Source organism: Phycodurus eques, chromosome 19, assembly GCF_024500275.1.
Source record: "Phycodurus eques isolate BA_2022a chromosome 19, UOR_Pequ_1.1, whole genome shotgun sequence".
NCBI classification, from domain to species: domain Eukaryota; kingdom Metazoa; phylum Chordata; class Actinopteri; order Syngnathiformes; family Syngnathidae; genus Phycodurus; species Phycodurus eques.
Window position 1 is genome coordinate 3,834,925 of NC_084543.1, and position 15,556 is coordinate 3,850,480.

The 15,556-nt window shown below is 41.2% G+C and overlaps 1 protein-coding gene across 2 annotated transcripts; it reads left to right on the forward strand.

Moving 5' to 3' along the window:
- The first annotated feature begins 6,714 nt into the window (after nucleotides 1-6,714).
- On the forward strand, nucleotides 6,715-7,968 carry kcnj12a (potassium inwardly rectifying channel subfamily J member 12a). Of its 2 annotated transcripts, XM_061706685.1 has the most exons (2): nucleotides 6,715-7,846; nucleotides 7,883-7,968. In XM_061706685.1, exons 1-2 carry the CDS (start codon nucleotides 6,730-6,732, stop codon nucleotides 7,966-7,968), a joined length of 1,203 nt encoding a protein of 400 aa, XP_061562669.1. In that variant the 5' UTR covers nucleotides 6,715-6,729. The 2 variants fall into 2 exon arrangements, with proteins under 2 accessions (XP_061562669.1, XP_061562668.1); XM_061706684.1 differs by having other exon boundaries at nucleotides 6,715-7,968.
- Nucleotides 7,969-15,556: the final 7,588 nt, after the last annotated feature.

Sequence of the window (15,556 nt, forward strand, 5' to 3'; positions counted from 1 at the left end):
ACTGTCCTCTCGCTCCCTGTTTGACTGATGACTTGCCCTCTGCGCCTCGAAGCATCTCACACTTGGTAAGTGTGCTGTACACAAGGGAATAGGGGTCCATGTAGGAGTCCATTTCTGGCCATTGAGATGAAATCTAAGCTAATGCACATTTGTACAACGCAGGGTTAAACGCTGGAGCCGAGGTAACCGTTAACAAATGATATTTTTATTTATGCTTGCACATTTGTTAGTGTTGAAATACAGGCTGTCCCAAAAGTCACAGCACACTGCTTTTTTTCCCATTTGGTTTCAGGTATCATTCGGACAGACGTGAGGCCATCAGCATTTGGCAGCTTCGGCTTTGGAGTTTTTGGAAGCGTATCATTCCCTTGCCTGTGGCGCGCCATCGGACAGCGTTACAAAACTGCCGCCTGGGAAGAGGTTTTTCTGTCTGCGATTGAAGTCTGAGAAGCTTTACACAATGTTTCAACACATGGTATAATTTACGCTATCCATGTCAAGTTTCTCAAAACAGGATCTGTTCTTGACCAATCACACAGCGGAAGACCTGCTACTACCGCCAATGATGAAAACGCCAAACTCCTACAGCAGGCATTTACGCGATGGCAGGGAAATCAACAAAACCTGTATTCGGCGGCTGCTTCGTAGGCAGATGAACCTTTCCCCATAGCGACTGAAGCGGAAGATTACGATGTATTTTCAACAAGCTGAAGTCAGTACGGCGCTAGGTTTTGGTGCCAGGAACGATATGCTTACAAAAACTGCCAAAGGCAGATGGCATCACATCTGTCCAATTGATACCTGAAATTGAATGGGGAAAAAGGGAAGTGTACATTCACTGTTTTTTTTTTTTTTTTTTTTTTAAAGTGTATTTTAATCAATTTAAATGTGTTTAGAGCATGTGAGAGGGGCATTTGAAGGTTTTACTATCAATTAAAAAAAAGTACAATGTATGCTCTCTTATAGCAGATGTTGACCTGTCACTCCCACGAAATGTACATTAAGTACACTTCCCCATTTTTTGTTTTCAAAGTCAAGGCAAAGGGTTTTATTGTTTTTATGTCATACTACGAACAGTACCGAACTTCTTTTTACACTTGCGTGACCGTGCATTTTTTAAAATGCTAATCTGTAACGCGAATGGCCTTCGTATTAAACCTCCATCATTCATCTTTAAAGTTACTGAATGTGTTTTGTACAGCGAATAAGGTTTTATGACAACAAATGGGTGTTGGTGAAGTATATTCACAAACAAACACATACGTACTGTACATCTTGGGGTCAAATCCAGCTGGTGACAAGTGTGAAAGGCGTCACTCTACGCTGAGACGTATTTGCCTCCAGCATGCATCCATATTTACTCTGCTGTGCACCGCACACACGAGGAGTAGACAACCAACTATTACAACTAATGCTACACGTGGCACGTGCTTCACCCAAAGAGAGACAGTGAATAAGCTCTTTTCCAGAAAGGTGCGATAACAGGACTTAACTATGAGTAGAAGCAGAGCAGATGGGCAGAGCAAAGTCTGTACTCTTAATTTGATGTGGGAAGTCTTTGTTAAAAAAAAAAAAAAAGAAAAAAGAAAAGAAAGAAAGCCTTGCTTCTTCATAATGTGGCTTCTATTTACTTTCGGATTCACGTGTGATCCGACACAATGGAGGGATTGTCAGCCTCCGTTTTCTGAATGATGCACCAAGTTGCCGTCAACTGGTAGTGCCATCATGTAGGGAGAGGGGAACGGAGAAATAAGGGGGGCTCGAGAGAAGGAGAGAGAGGTAGGCTGCAAATGGCAGCTTCTGTGACACTACAGAGAGGGAGCGAGGGAGGGAGGAGAGGAAGGAGAGTGTGATGGAAAGAGAGGGAGAGTCTCTCAGTCCAACGAGATCAGATTGCAAAGATTGATAGAGAGAGGTGTTCACTTAATAAGCAGTGAGGAACTCTTGTGCAATTTTAGGATTGTCTCCACCTCACAGAAGATGACTGGAGCAAATGAAGGATTTGACTGTGAAGAAACACGGATATAAAAGTCAGTTTTTGGGGGGTTCGAGTGTTTTCGCCCTCCCGTCCCCCATCCAAGATTGACCGAGTTGAAGTGGATTTTCTCATCCGATGCGCTGCCTTCCGACCCAGCAAGGATGAAGAAATGTAAAGGCTGCGCGTGCCTACTGGTGCGAAGGATGATGGGGTGGTTTGTTTGGGAATTAGATTAAAACAAAAAAACAGAAGAGCTCCGTTCGGAGATGTCTCAGTTCGGCTGACATTGACGCCGGAAGAGAAGACAGCACCTTTTAGTCCTGCATGCAGCCTGGGAGAAGACACGTCGAAATAAAGGTAAGGAATACAATTCACTACGAACCTGTAGCCATTGATTATAAACCTGTATGCGTGAAGTAATAAAATGAACTGAACTTCACCTGGTCTATGAATGGTGGGTTTGCAGGTGCACTTTATAGCGTCTTACATATTTCAATTTCCATTTAATAAGAGATGAATGTCATCCACAACAACTAGTTGCTACCGTTCAAGTCAAGCCAATATAGATTGACTGCACTGATGAGATCCTGTCTGATGTTATTGAGCGTTAGGCTTTGTGTGAGGCCTCACCTCGCTATGCGGGTTCCATTGTTCAACTTAAAAAAATCTTTAGTTACATGCCACATAATAAACATTTGTTAAAGAGCATTCTCTCCGACGATCTAAAATCAAAATTGAGCATTATTATCATTGGAAATTCAGAATTTTAGATGGAGCTGTTTTATTGGATTTCAATAGATTGTGGAGGTGTACGAAAAAGTACAAATCTAAAACAAATATAACACTCTAAATCACTGGGTTTACAACCAACAAATAAGCTAAACAATAAATCCACAGGTTGATAGCAAAGCCATTTGAGATACTCCTCTCCCTAAGAGGACTATTTCAAGTGATTAAATACAAAAACTTGTATAATAGCTGAGAGCTGTGTGTGGATATTCTTCTATCACTCCATAAACAAAGCCTACAGAGAGGGGACGGAGCAGATGAATACAGAAATGCGGCACAGGCATGACAGCTTCATGACCTCATCCTGCTTTTCATCTCTGCTTTTGTTCACACCACTCACTTTTAGTGGCCAAAGAGGGTTTCGAGCCTGCAAAGAGGTCCTTTTACATTTTTCACATGTAGGGGTGATTCATCAGATGGATGGGATTTTAAAATGCGCAAATAAAGATCCTGTATGTGGGAATGATCAGGTGTTGAAATGGCAGAATAGCTACAGGTGCAGCTTGCGAAACAACAACAACAAGAACACACAATTTGACAGCTGCTGCAATGACACGAGGTGACTCAGTTCTAAATGCACACTTTTGACGAGCACCTCTCTCAGGAGCCACCTGAGATGAAGAGGAGTCAGACATACTCTCAAAATGGATTCACAAACATGCAAAATCGTGAGCTGTTTAGGCCTGGACATGGAGGCAGCGTATGTGCGAGTGGCGTTGATTTCTATAAGAAAACACCTGTAGATCACTTGAGAAGGAATGAGTTGCACATAGTGAGCTATAGGAAAATCCAATGACACCTGAGCCTGGGCTCTTCCTTCAACAATGGCCTTGGGAGGTGGGCAGCCATCGCAGTGGCTCAGCTCAGTTTCCTGCGTACTCGTCTTCACATCACATCAAGTGCCCGCTCCCACGCCACTTCATTATCCTCCAAATCCCCAACATTGTTGTGCACATCCAATTATGCATTCTGTTCTTCCTAATCAGCGGTCTCGCTCTCAAGGCCCCCTGAGAACAGGTTCAGCAGACTCAATGACACGCGTAATGACCATGCAGCCCAAATGATTTGACAAAGTCCTCCCAAATGAATCAGCGGGCCACTGTAGCATGTTCACTTGCACAGGTGCATAAAGCTGACCCAAAAAATGATTTATTCATACCACATACGCAGACCCGACACCTTATTAAGTGCACATGAAGAATATAATGAAATGTCAAAAGTCAGTATTATTCTCTTTGAAAAGGCACTTTGTTTGATATATTATTTTGGGTACATCCTATTTGAGCATTTTTGCAAAACAAGAAAAACACAACAAACCAAACAAGAACAATCCAGCCGCCTTGATTCAACATTTGTGGATTACCATGACCTACATGACTACATGAATCTATCAGCCATAAAGAAAAAAACTCCTTTTTAGCATTGGTACAGTGAACTCAACTACAGTGAACTCAACTAAAAATTCAACTAAAATTGAGTTCACACTAACTAAAATTCTTCAAAGAACGACTTCAAGATGTTCAAGATGGACTAGATTAATGGCAGATTAAAGATTATTTGAGATCTGTGTTTTGAGTTACCATCGTGGCCACGGAACGATTTAAACTCGTATCTCAATCAACCACTGTATTTTGATGTTGTTGGTATTGTGACAGTAAAATAAAATAACCTAGGCAATTATGCTACTAGGCTAATGATATACTTCTTAGGTGTGCAGATATAATGAATATTTTGACGAGGAAGTTTAAATATGTCAGTGATTCCCAACCAGGGTGCTGTTGCACACCAGTGTTACTACAAATACGTCTTTGTTTATCTATCTATGCCAGAGATGTATAGTGACAGACAGAACAATTACAGTGCATTGTCACCCAATAGATGGCAACCTGCGTGTGTGTGCGCGTGTGTGTGTCCAACCGTGTCCACTTGTTTCCATTCATACTACAGAATAAGTTAAACATCTAGCATCACATCCATTGAATGATTGAAACGCTTACAAGATGTCAACACTACGGGTGTTACTGTACGTTGGTAGAGATGAGAGAAGTACTTATGTAATGATTCCAAGGACTCCTGGAGGGTTTTCACTTTCATTCAACCAACGCACTGGACACCTGACACCGCATGACTATGAGAGACTGCTCACAGAGTTGAGGACTGCTCAGGTCACCGGTCATTATGGTCACCTGATCATTGGGTACTTTCGGCTGTGTTTTTTGGGGGGGAGGGATACGGTAACCTTTTCCAAATTCAAATTCGTTTTTGCAACAGTACCTGATATTGGTGTAAGTAAGTCCCTCTTGAGAGACTGGGAATGAGGTAATATGGCTCTAGATTCAGGCAACTTCAACTCAAGGCCAAGCAGCGGGGCATGTGGGATTTAGAAGTGCACATGAGTGATCTGTCAAGTCTTCAGGGCCCAAATCAGGCAGACAAACACAGAGCGGCTGTGGCCAGGCGATAAAAGCTGCCTGTCCCCAGAGGGGGCCACAGTCCGGTCCCTCATGGGTAGAAGCCCTTGACCTGAGGCTCAAAATATTGCATGATGTCCAGGTTATCAGCTATCATTCCAACACATAGAGTAGTAGAGGATGTTTTTACCTGGTATGACTCTTAATAACTAAAGGCCCAGAATATAATTACAACAAGTATGCCATTCAGGCCAGGGAACAAAGCACCATGGGAGGCTGATATAAATGAATTGCATCCTCCCACAGTGATTAATACGCTACGTTGTACGCATTGGGGTCACACAAAGTCCCACTCCCTACATCCCTGCATGCAGCATCTGGTACTGCGTGTCCACGGAATAAGTGGCACACATAGAGGCCCATTGGGAGATAGTAGTGTGCACAGACGCACAGCAGCCCCAACTCCCTGACAAAAGTACTCTGCTGAAAGGACAATAGACAATTCGGTCCACAAAAGAACAGAGGGAGGCTTTTCTACTGGATGTGTCACATCTGCATAGCATGCACTTGATAGGCTATAAATGCAACCAAGACAAAGTGAAAGCTAATAATTTATAGACTTCGCATTTACTTTTGGCGACAGAAATGTCAGCCTGTCACAGTTTGTGATGCCTAACTAGACACCAGCACTTGTTGTCAAATTCATTACCTCTCAGATGTCTTTGAATCACATCTGGTAGTTGAGAACCTTGCCCACTTCTGCTGCCAACCCGTTTAATTTCTAAAATATTCCTGGCAATGCTATGTGGCTGTTATTCCGTCTCTTCGCACGGATTCTACAGCATATTCAGCTTCATTAAATTGCATTTTGATGCGTGGTATTTACGGCGAAGGGAAGTGACTGACTTTATAAACATTTAAAACATTTAAAACTCATTTAAAACTCTGTTTCTAATGGTGGAGATGAACTGATATTTTAATTTGGTCAAATATGAATGGTTCACAGAGAATTGCCACTTTTCTGTTTACAATAACATTGGTTGAAGCCCAACGCAGCTATGGCCATCTTCCAGTGTAAACAATATGATCAGGGTTGAACCATGGAAAACGAGTTGAACTGAATAGTTTGATGAAAATGTTGCTGATATGTCAACCCTCTGATTGACTGGGAATCTGGCCAGAGAGAACCACACCCAAGGCCCTTCAGAGCTTGACTAGTTTAAGCAGTAGCCAAGACATGGGTGGTTGAATAGGTTTTTGGTCTTTTCCATAGGGATGATGCATTGTCAGTACAATGAAAATATCGTCCTTCTCCTCCTTATAGGGCCTGGATTCAAGCACAAGGATCCCTCCCAGCTTCCTGTCCATGGCTTACTGAAATGCAACTTTCCAAGTGATCAAGCTGTGAGGGGTCTCGATCACACGCTGGGACTCCATGGCCAGCCTTTCTGCTCTGATCCTGCAGCTGGAGGTGCCGGGAGGATGAGCGTGGGAAGGATCAACCGCTACAGCATTGTGTCATCTGAGGAAGAGGCCCTCCGCCTCACTACCATGCATGGCATGAATGGTTTTGGCAATGGCAAGATCCATACGCGCCGCAAGTGTCGCAATCGCTTTGTCAAAAAGAATGGCCAGTGCAATGTGCAGTTTGCCAACATGGACGACAAGTCACAGCGGTACTTGGCCGACATATTCACCACATGCGTGGATATTCGCTGGCGATGGATGCTGGTGGTCTTCACTCTTGTGTTTGTCGTTTCTTGGCTGGCCTTTGGTTTGGCATTTTGGGTCATTGCCTTACTGCACGGGGATTTGGATAATCCAGCCGGAGATGACAACTTCACCCCATGTGTCCTCCAAGTCAATGGATTTGTGGCTGCCTTTCTATTCTCCATTGAAACACAGTCTACGATAGGCTATGGCTACCGATGTGTCACTGAGGAATGTCCCGTAGCGGTCTTCATGGTGGTGTTCCAATCTATAGTGGGCTGCATCATTGACTGCTTCATGATTGGTGCTATCATGGCCAAGATGGCAAGGCCTAAGAAGCGAGCACAAACACTGTTGTTCAGCCACAATGCTGTCATTGCGATGCGAGATGGAAAACTGTGTCTCATGTGGCGGGTTGGAAACCTTCGCAAGAGCCACATTGTGGAGGCCCACGTGAGGGCACAGCTCATCAAGCCTCGGATCACCGATGAAGGGGAGTATATTCCTCTCGACCAATTAGACATCAATGTGGGCTTTGACAAAGGCCTGGACAGGATTTTCTTGGTTTCACCCATAACTATTCTCCATGAAATAGACGAGGAGAGCCCCCTTTTTGGGATCAGCAAACAGGATCTAGAGACATCTGAATTTGAGATTGTCGTCATCTTGGAGGGAATGGTGGAAGCAACGGCCATGACCACTCAGGCTCGCAGTTCCTACTTAGCTTCCGAGATCCTTTGGGGGCACAGGTTTGAGCCGGTCTTGTTTGAGGAGAAGAACCTTTATAAAGTGGATTACGCTCACTTTCACAAAACCTATGAGGTGCCGTCCACCCCTCGATGCAGTGCCAAGGACATGTTAGAGAACAAATTCCTTGTTCCGAGTTCAAACTCATTCTGCTACGAAAACGAGCTGGCTTTCTTAAACCGTGACGAGGAGGAGGAGGAGGAGGATGTAGGTGGTGGGAGTAGAGTACTGGCAAACCTCAGTCCAGACCGGAACAGCCGACATGAGTTTGAACGCTTACAGGCCACCAGAACTCTGGATCAAAGGTCTTATCGGAGAGAGTCAGAAATATGACCCTTGCTTTTAGATCCAGGCTCTCCTGTGAGAGACTGTAAAAATGCAGAACAATGCAAAGTGCCACAGGAAACATTGACTACTGTGCGAGACTGAGAGAGAAAAAGGGACATAACTGGAGTGAATGTCGTAAACTAAGGGTATACAGCTTAGAAAATCACGGTGAGGAATGTCTACAATCAAGGAAAAGTCTAGAGAAAGACCTTCTTCCTTCATGGAAACTTGAATCTTTTTCACATGGTCACTTTGTGTGTATTAACAATACTATTACGCTATGACAAATTGACATCATCCAATTTAAGGTGTAAATACATTTCTTAATTGTTTGTGTGTTCTCCCAATTTCTAAAAGCACCTATTATAAAAGAAGAATTGGCCCCATCAACCTGTTCTTGAGCACAACATTCTTATTATTTGCATAATTTGCTGGACTTGAGTTCAGTGGCACATTGAAAATGTGTGCACTGCTGCATTGAAATGCAATGAGCCATAATCAAAGCCCTGCTCACAAGTCAGTGAGAACATCACTATTCCAAGTTGTGACACGACCGGCCTCATGTGAGATGGCAACATTACTTGCACTGCTAAGGGTTCAACAACAACAACAAAACTTACACAAGTCAAATGCAACATGTAATGGTACCAGTAGGGGATGTAGGTATTTCAACACCCACACTTTTTCCCAATGACGGGGTTCTCAACTGTTAATCCATGAAAACAAGCACCTTATACATTATCATTTGTAATTTAACTTTCAGCATAACCTGATATGTGAGACAAAATATAAATGCGTTTCATGATACTATCAGACATTATATATATGTTTTCATATAATTGAGAGGTTTAACGACAACTAAAACAACAACAAACAAAACAAAACCACTTTTCTGTTATTTGCTCTTCAAAAACTAATCTATGCATATTGTTCACAATGTCAGGGGATAGGATAGATAAGATCATATTTAAAATACTTGATTCAAAAATAATGTTTGAATATGATATTATGGTTTGAGCAACATTATGTAATCATTACATACATATCTCACACATGTCAGTCATAACAATTAGATACAAATATTTTCTTAGTAAAGACAGTATATTAGAAGACACCCAAATGTATTTATTTGCCCGAGAGTGGCTTCTGGTCAAAAAAGATGCAATATTAATAATTACAAATTCTTGTTTTTATCATATGACATTACATCCTATGGACAACTGGGATTTGATCAATAGGGTAACACAGAAGATGCAAAGCATGGGTGGAAGCAATAAACACTGAAGCATAGCTTTGACTTTATTTTTTCACTGCTTCTTTTGAAATTAATGAATAATAATGTATTATTTTTTATGACTTCATAACAGCATACGAAAAACATTGGTATTACTAAATAAATTAATGACGGTTTAGATACAGTTTAGATGCAGTATGCTCCTATGTATTCATTACAAAAAGAACATTCATGAAATAACATAGGTAGAAAGAAACCTGATCAACTAAAACATTTACTTTTACATCTTCCTATCACTGAAATAAAGTTCCATTAAAGGGGAAAAAAAGACAAAATGGTAATACAAATTCATCTGGCGTTAGAAAGTAGCTATCAATAACTAATATGTTATGTTAATTGTAGACTTACATTTGAGCGTAAAGCAATAAGATGCAAAATCTTTCAGAAGAATATATTTGATATGTGTATGGAAGAAACATGAAATTGATAGCTCAGGAAAGGACCATGAAAAGTTTGTCACGTTGGTCAGAATGTCTGTCTTTTAATTTTCTTGTCACTTTAAACCCCTTACATATAGGGTACACTTACTTGGATTCCTGACATTTATTGGTCAAGTGTTGATTTAATTTTATTTTATTTCCAAAGCATGAAGTATGATACAAAGACTATTTTTCAGAGAACAAGAGCTCATTGCCTTCTGGGAAGGATTTAAATGCCGATGTTCCTCGACACCTGATCACACACATTTAGTGGTTTAAAATAAGGTGAAGTGTCACAAACATTTCAAATGATATTAGCTCAGATTTGTGTTTTTTTGTCAGATGTTTTAAATAATGATAATAAATATATGAAAACCTCATAGTGTAATAGCATAGGAACATTACAGAATTGGCTGAGTAACGCATCTTATTTTTTTATGCAAATTTCTTTTTGATAGAATACATCCATCTATTCATCCACTTTATGATCCATTTGTATCGGTTTTCATCAGAATTCAACAGTGAATCACTATTGGCCCGAAATGTGGATTGAATGTCTTTTTTCTTTATCTTTTGATTCAAGTTCAATTTAGCGCATTTGAATGCGGTATTTCTCTCAAAGGGATGATTGGAAAAAAAAACTTTGACCTCTGTAGAAGTCTTCCTATGCCCAGTGAATTGTCTACTGGGCCTTTGATTTTCATTCAGTCGCATAAGTAATTTAAATAAACAAAGTGAAAAAAATAATTGTTTGCTGTTTGTATGTTTCTGAGACCCAGGCCTAACTACTAATCAACGGTCGAAGTGGTTGCTAAGGTAATACATCACCATGAAGGGTGCTTCAAGATGAGACCAAGATTCATGTCACCACAGCCAAATGATTCCATGGTCTTAGGCCAATTATTCAAGAAGGTTCATCAATTAATCACGATGACACACAAGCAAGCAGAGGGGCCACGGGCATTTTGGCCAAAACTGAACTTGACAAGAGGATTTGATCAGATCAATGGGTCAGTCAAATCCCTTTTTTTAGCATCAAATTCTGTCATGGCAGTCCAACATATCAGATTATTACATGCGCATGTATTCCGCAGGATAGATCAGACATAACTGTAACTCTTCACGTTATTTATTCATCATAAATAATCCCAAACTATTTGCATGGGATCGGTTGTTCTTAAATGATTCAGGTCGTGGTGATTAAATTGCCCATGAACAGCTAGTGACAGATTTAGGATTATCATGCTGGCCACTGGCTGCGCTCAGATCAGGTCTCAGCACGGAAACACAATGGGCGCACACAAGCCACGTTGAGGCCTTCTGCCAAGTTTCTTTACGGAACACTTGAGGACAGCGGCAAGGGAAGATTCCTTCTGGATTAATAGCGTTAATGAGCACAAACTCAACAAAAACAGAACTGATTTTCAGATTGCTGTTGAGGAACAGTCATCTTTGAAAATGAGCTGACTTTTAATAGCCGCTGTGTGATATGATAGTAGCATCACAGTAGGATTAGACACAGAGAAGTTCCGGACAATCAAGGTCATGTTGAGATAAACTACTCAGAAACTGAGATCCAGATGGAAATTAGAGAATGTTTTTTTTTTTTTGGGGGGGGGGGGGGTTCTTCCGGGGGTTTTCAGAAACGTTATGAAAATGAGAACATATCCAATCCATTGCTCATTTACATTTTAAAGCGACATACACACTTTGAATGTGTGTGGCGTTAAAGTTGGCTGTTGTTGGCTCAGGCTAGCAGCTAGCAGTCAACTGGCTAACCGTTAGCCAGTCTGCGTGTTGACTGGGTGGCAGTTGTGGGCCATACAAACTTATGTATGAATGTGCTTATAACAGTTTCTTTTGTTAAATAAAGTGATTGAGAGTGCACCGGTGGCCGTGTCTACAATTCTAACAAGTAGTGGCAGGCTATATTAAATTAACTAACAATGTTTACGTTACCTTGTGTCAGAGTTCGTAGACGTGCTGTTGTGTAAGCCATTTCTGCTTTTCCAATAGGTTGCACTTAAATCTTTTTGTAGGTGTGTAATAATCCCCACCTTTGGACATTCTTTCACGGACTGTATCCTCCTGTCCCATCCCGCCAACTTACTCACATGAGTCAGTGGGGAACAATGTTCTCTGCGAAGATTCGAGGCAGAGATTTTGCACCGACCTTTTTTTGTAATTGAATTATTCAAGTTATTCAATTAATCATTTGAGCCCTAGCGCATATATATTCTATATTGAAACAAGTCAGTGCACAGTGACTTTCCGAACACACTGTAGTTACCAGATAAGCTAGCAGTTAGCCTAGCTTCTTCTATTTCTTCTTCTACTACTACTGTGTGTGCTTTTAATTTTGCAGGCAATTTGGATGCCCTGTGACACCATGCTGCCTCTCACAGGTCTGTCTTGGTACTACGTCAGACCTATGGTTTGGAGGAGGAGGCTCGCAACTATCGACGGAGATACTGCCATGTGTGGTGTGCTGTGTTGTGTTGGTCAACTCGAGTACACTGCATACTCAGACTCGTACACTGCTACGTTTAAATATGTGGTTAGTGTTCAGCACATGAGAAATATCTCAGCAGAGGTGGACGCGCTGTAGCTGAGCCATTTGTTTCACCCTTTTGGTTACACGCTAGCATTACCAAAATCACATATTTTAACACAAATGCTAACTTTTTTTTTTTTCCTTTGTAAGGAAAAGAAGAAAGGAAAAAGTGTTCAACAAAAGACATACGGATATGAATTTTACATCTCATCATTTGATTGTAATTATGCAATAGCAAAGTTTGGAACCAGGATCTCACGGGATTGTCCCTTCTGTGGCTCCCAGAGAACAGCCAGCTGGGGCCTGCACACACAGACGCGTACACGTCTTTTCTCAAATACTATGAAAAACAACACCTGACAAAGACTTGGAGCCAGATCAAGGCTGTAAAGCCTTGGCATTTAAAAATTTCAAGGGGAAACTTTAGTTTATATTGATAAACTTTACATAGAGTCGGTGTAATGGATGCGATATAGTCAAGACTAAAAGGTAGAAAGCGCAAAGATTTATTGTGATGGCACAAACAGTAACAGGATTAAAATGATGTAAAATGACTTCGTTACACATCCGGAATGAATCTTGAAATTAAAATCGGGTGTTGTTTATTTTAAATTGATCGAAGAAAATGCTGTTACAGGGGACATATTTTGCCAAACTGAATTTTTCTAGTATTTGGCTCTTAATTTAATTTTGGCTCTACGGTGCCTCAGTAAACATGTGAAATATGAATTAAAATCATCCACGCATTCCCGAGTTCTAGGTGTTTTTTCTGCTGTGAGGCATGGAAATCAGATCATTCGAATTTTTCAAGCTTATCTACGTCACTAGCGATCTCCGCCTTTCCTTTCCGCTCCCGAGCCAGCGCTGTCAGCGTAACAAACACGTGCACTCTCACGAGTGGGTCTTCGACACGGAGGCAACCAATCAGAAGAAAAGCGGGCAGTCATAGCCAAATATGGACAAAGCGGATACAAAACTGGGTCAAATGGAAGTAGCTGTCAGAGGGGCCTTTTCTGGAAACCCGTATGACAAAACCAAGGTGTTTTTTACGATAATTGACATTTTTATACTAAGTCCATGTTAGAGAGGTTTAAATAGCCAAAATATGGGACCTTTAAGTGTTTCACCACACAAAGTGCAAACCCAAAGTGTCATTTTGGACTTATGTTAGGAGTATTATTACCTCTAATCACAGTGTTAGTTTCAGGCTATAGCGCTAATTTCAGCTTGTGTCATCAGTCACACCCACTTCCTTGTGTCCGACCAATCAGCTCCTTGCATTTCTAGTGCACCTGGGACTCATTACCTTTTCAGTTCAAAGAGTATTAATTCTGAACTCAAGTGTGACGGAAGTAGGAAATGTCCCCATTGCATCTTAGAAATAACAACTTTAAATCGGTCGAGTAAGAAGTCAACGGAAAACACCAACTACTCGTACGAATGACAAAGTCGTCATCTTATCTACAAGTGACTGCGACCTCAGATTTGCCAGAGTGCCTGTACTTACTTGAAGGAGGCGGTTGGTTCGGACACTACGACCCTCTCTGCTCGGGTACGTGTCTATTGTATCCATGTTGATTCATGAAGTGACATGAATGGACAACCCGAGGGGGCTCGCTCTCATTTCCGGATTCCTCACCATAGATAATTATCCTTGCCCGAAGGGCCACAGATAGATGTGACTCTCACTAAATATAAATGGATATAAATGATCTAGCAGTTAAGTGAAATATAATATGGGAAACTCTAAAACTGTTCTCGTGGAAAAATGAACTCAAATTAATAAAAGTCATGAGCCACTGTTTGGATTTCGTTGCATAAAGATTATCCGCATTGGGGCAAAATATACAGATTGATGCTCACCATTCAGTCTCTCCTTAAGGGTTTCTTCATTTAATTGCAACGCATTGTGTGATTTGCTTTAAAGGTAGTAGTGCATCTTATACGGTAGGGCTCAAAGCACCAGTAAAATAAACACCACTCAAGAAACATACAGTTGCGAAGAATTTTCGAATTACATTACCTGGATTTTTGCATATACAGGATTGGTCATAAAATGTGATCTGATATTCATATAAGTCACAACTACAGACAAACAGTCTGCTTAAACTGATACCATAGAAACAATTTCCGGGAGCTGAATGGCTTCAACAGAAGAAAAAGAAAATGCCTTCTATAGACTCCCAGTCAGAGTCCTGACCTCAACCCTATTGAGATCCCATTGCATGAGCTGCAAATACAGTGAATGTTAGGTTGGAGTTATTGCTGCCAAAAGAGGCTCAACCGATTAGTAAGTGAAATGGTTCACATACTTTTCCTTGCAACTGTATACACATTGAAATAATCTTGCTAAATTCTCTTGATTTTGTAAACTCAACAACATGTCGCTTGTTTTGTGCTGATGTTAAGCTTCAATAAACAAAAGTGCATCTGTCCAAAAGCGTGAGAATGGACACAGAGATGGCACAACAGGTTCGTTCCCCTGTCAGCGCCCTTCTCAAATTCATCTCCCAGTGGAAGGAAAATAGATAAGAAATTACTAAAGAGCCCATCAGCCCGCCATGGCCTTACCTGCCTGCATCGTGCCAGGACAGAGGGCTCATCTCCTGCCAGCAGGACGTCTCCAGTGTCAGGAAGAATGGACGCCTTTGTTACCTTCATGGGACCTCCAGTGCCTCCAGGAGTCTCTCTGTTTTGAATAGGGTACAATGTCCCTTTATAAACGATGATGCAAAGCCGAGAGCAAAAGCAGACGGTGATAGTTTATTCTCCCCCCCCCCAAAAAAAAACAACTAATTTTTCAAAATTGTGGTACATTTACTTTGAAGAGGATCAATTCTGCATTTTTGTCCATAGACGTGAATGTGAATGGCTGTTTGTGTAATTGAAAAGGAACTATCAATTTTAAAATACTTATTTTTTTCTCTTTAATCGATGACAATTCAACCTGTAATTGTTTTCTCATTTTGTATGTGTTTGTACTTGAATGTATGAGATTTTATAACGGTGTGGTATGGGATAATTGATTTATATATATATAGCGTTGTGAGGAAAATGAAGCAGTGTTATCCCAGTGGAACAACAGTTTTTATCAAAACTACCAAAAGTTTTCAACCTTTTTTTTTTACAGTGACACCGATTATGCGTAACCGACAACAGCAAGAGCCAGATGCTCTTGCCAGTTCCCAGTTGCCGTAGCACTGCTGTCAGTGTCACCCGAGGAGGATGCTGTAGAGATGAAGTGACGCTTCACAAAGATGTGAGTATGCTGATGCCTCTTAAACCAAATTCAAGTCCAAATGTGACTCAGTTTATTCAATACCTTAT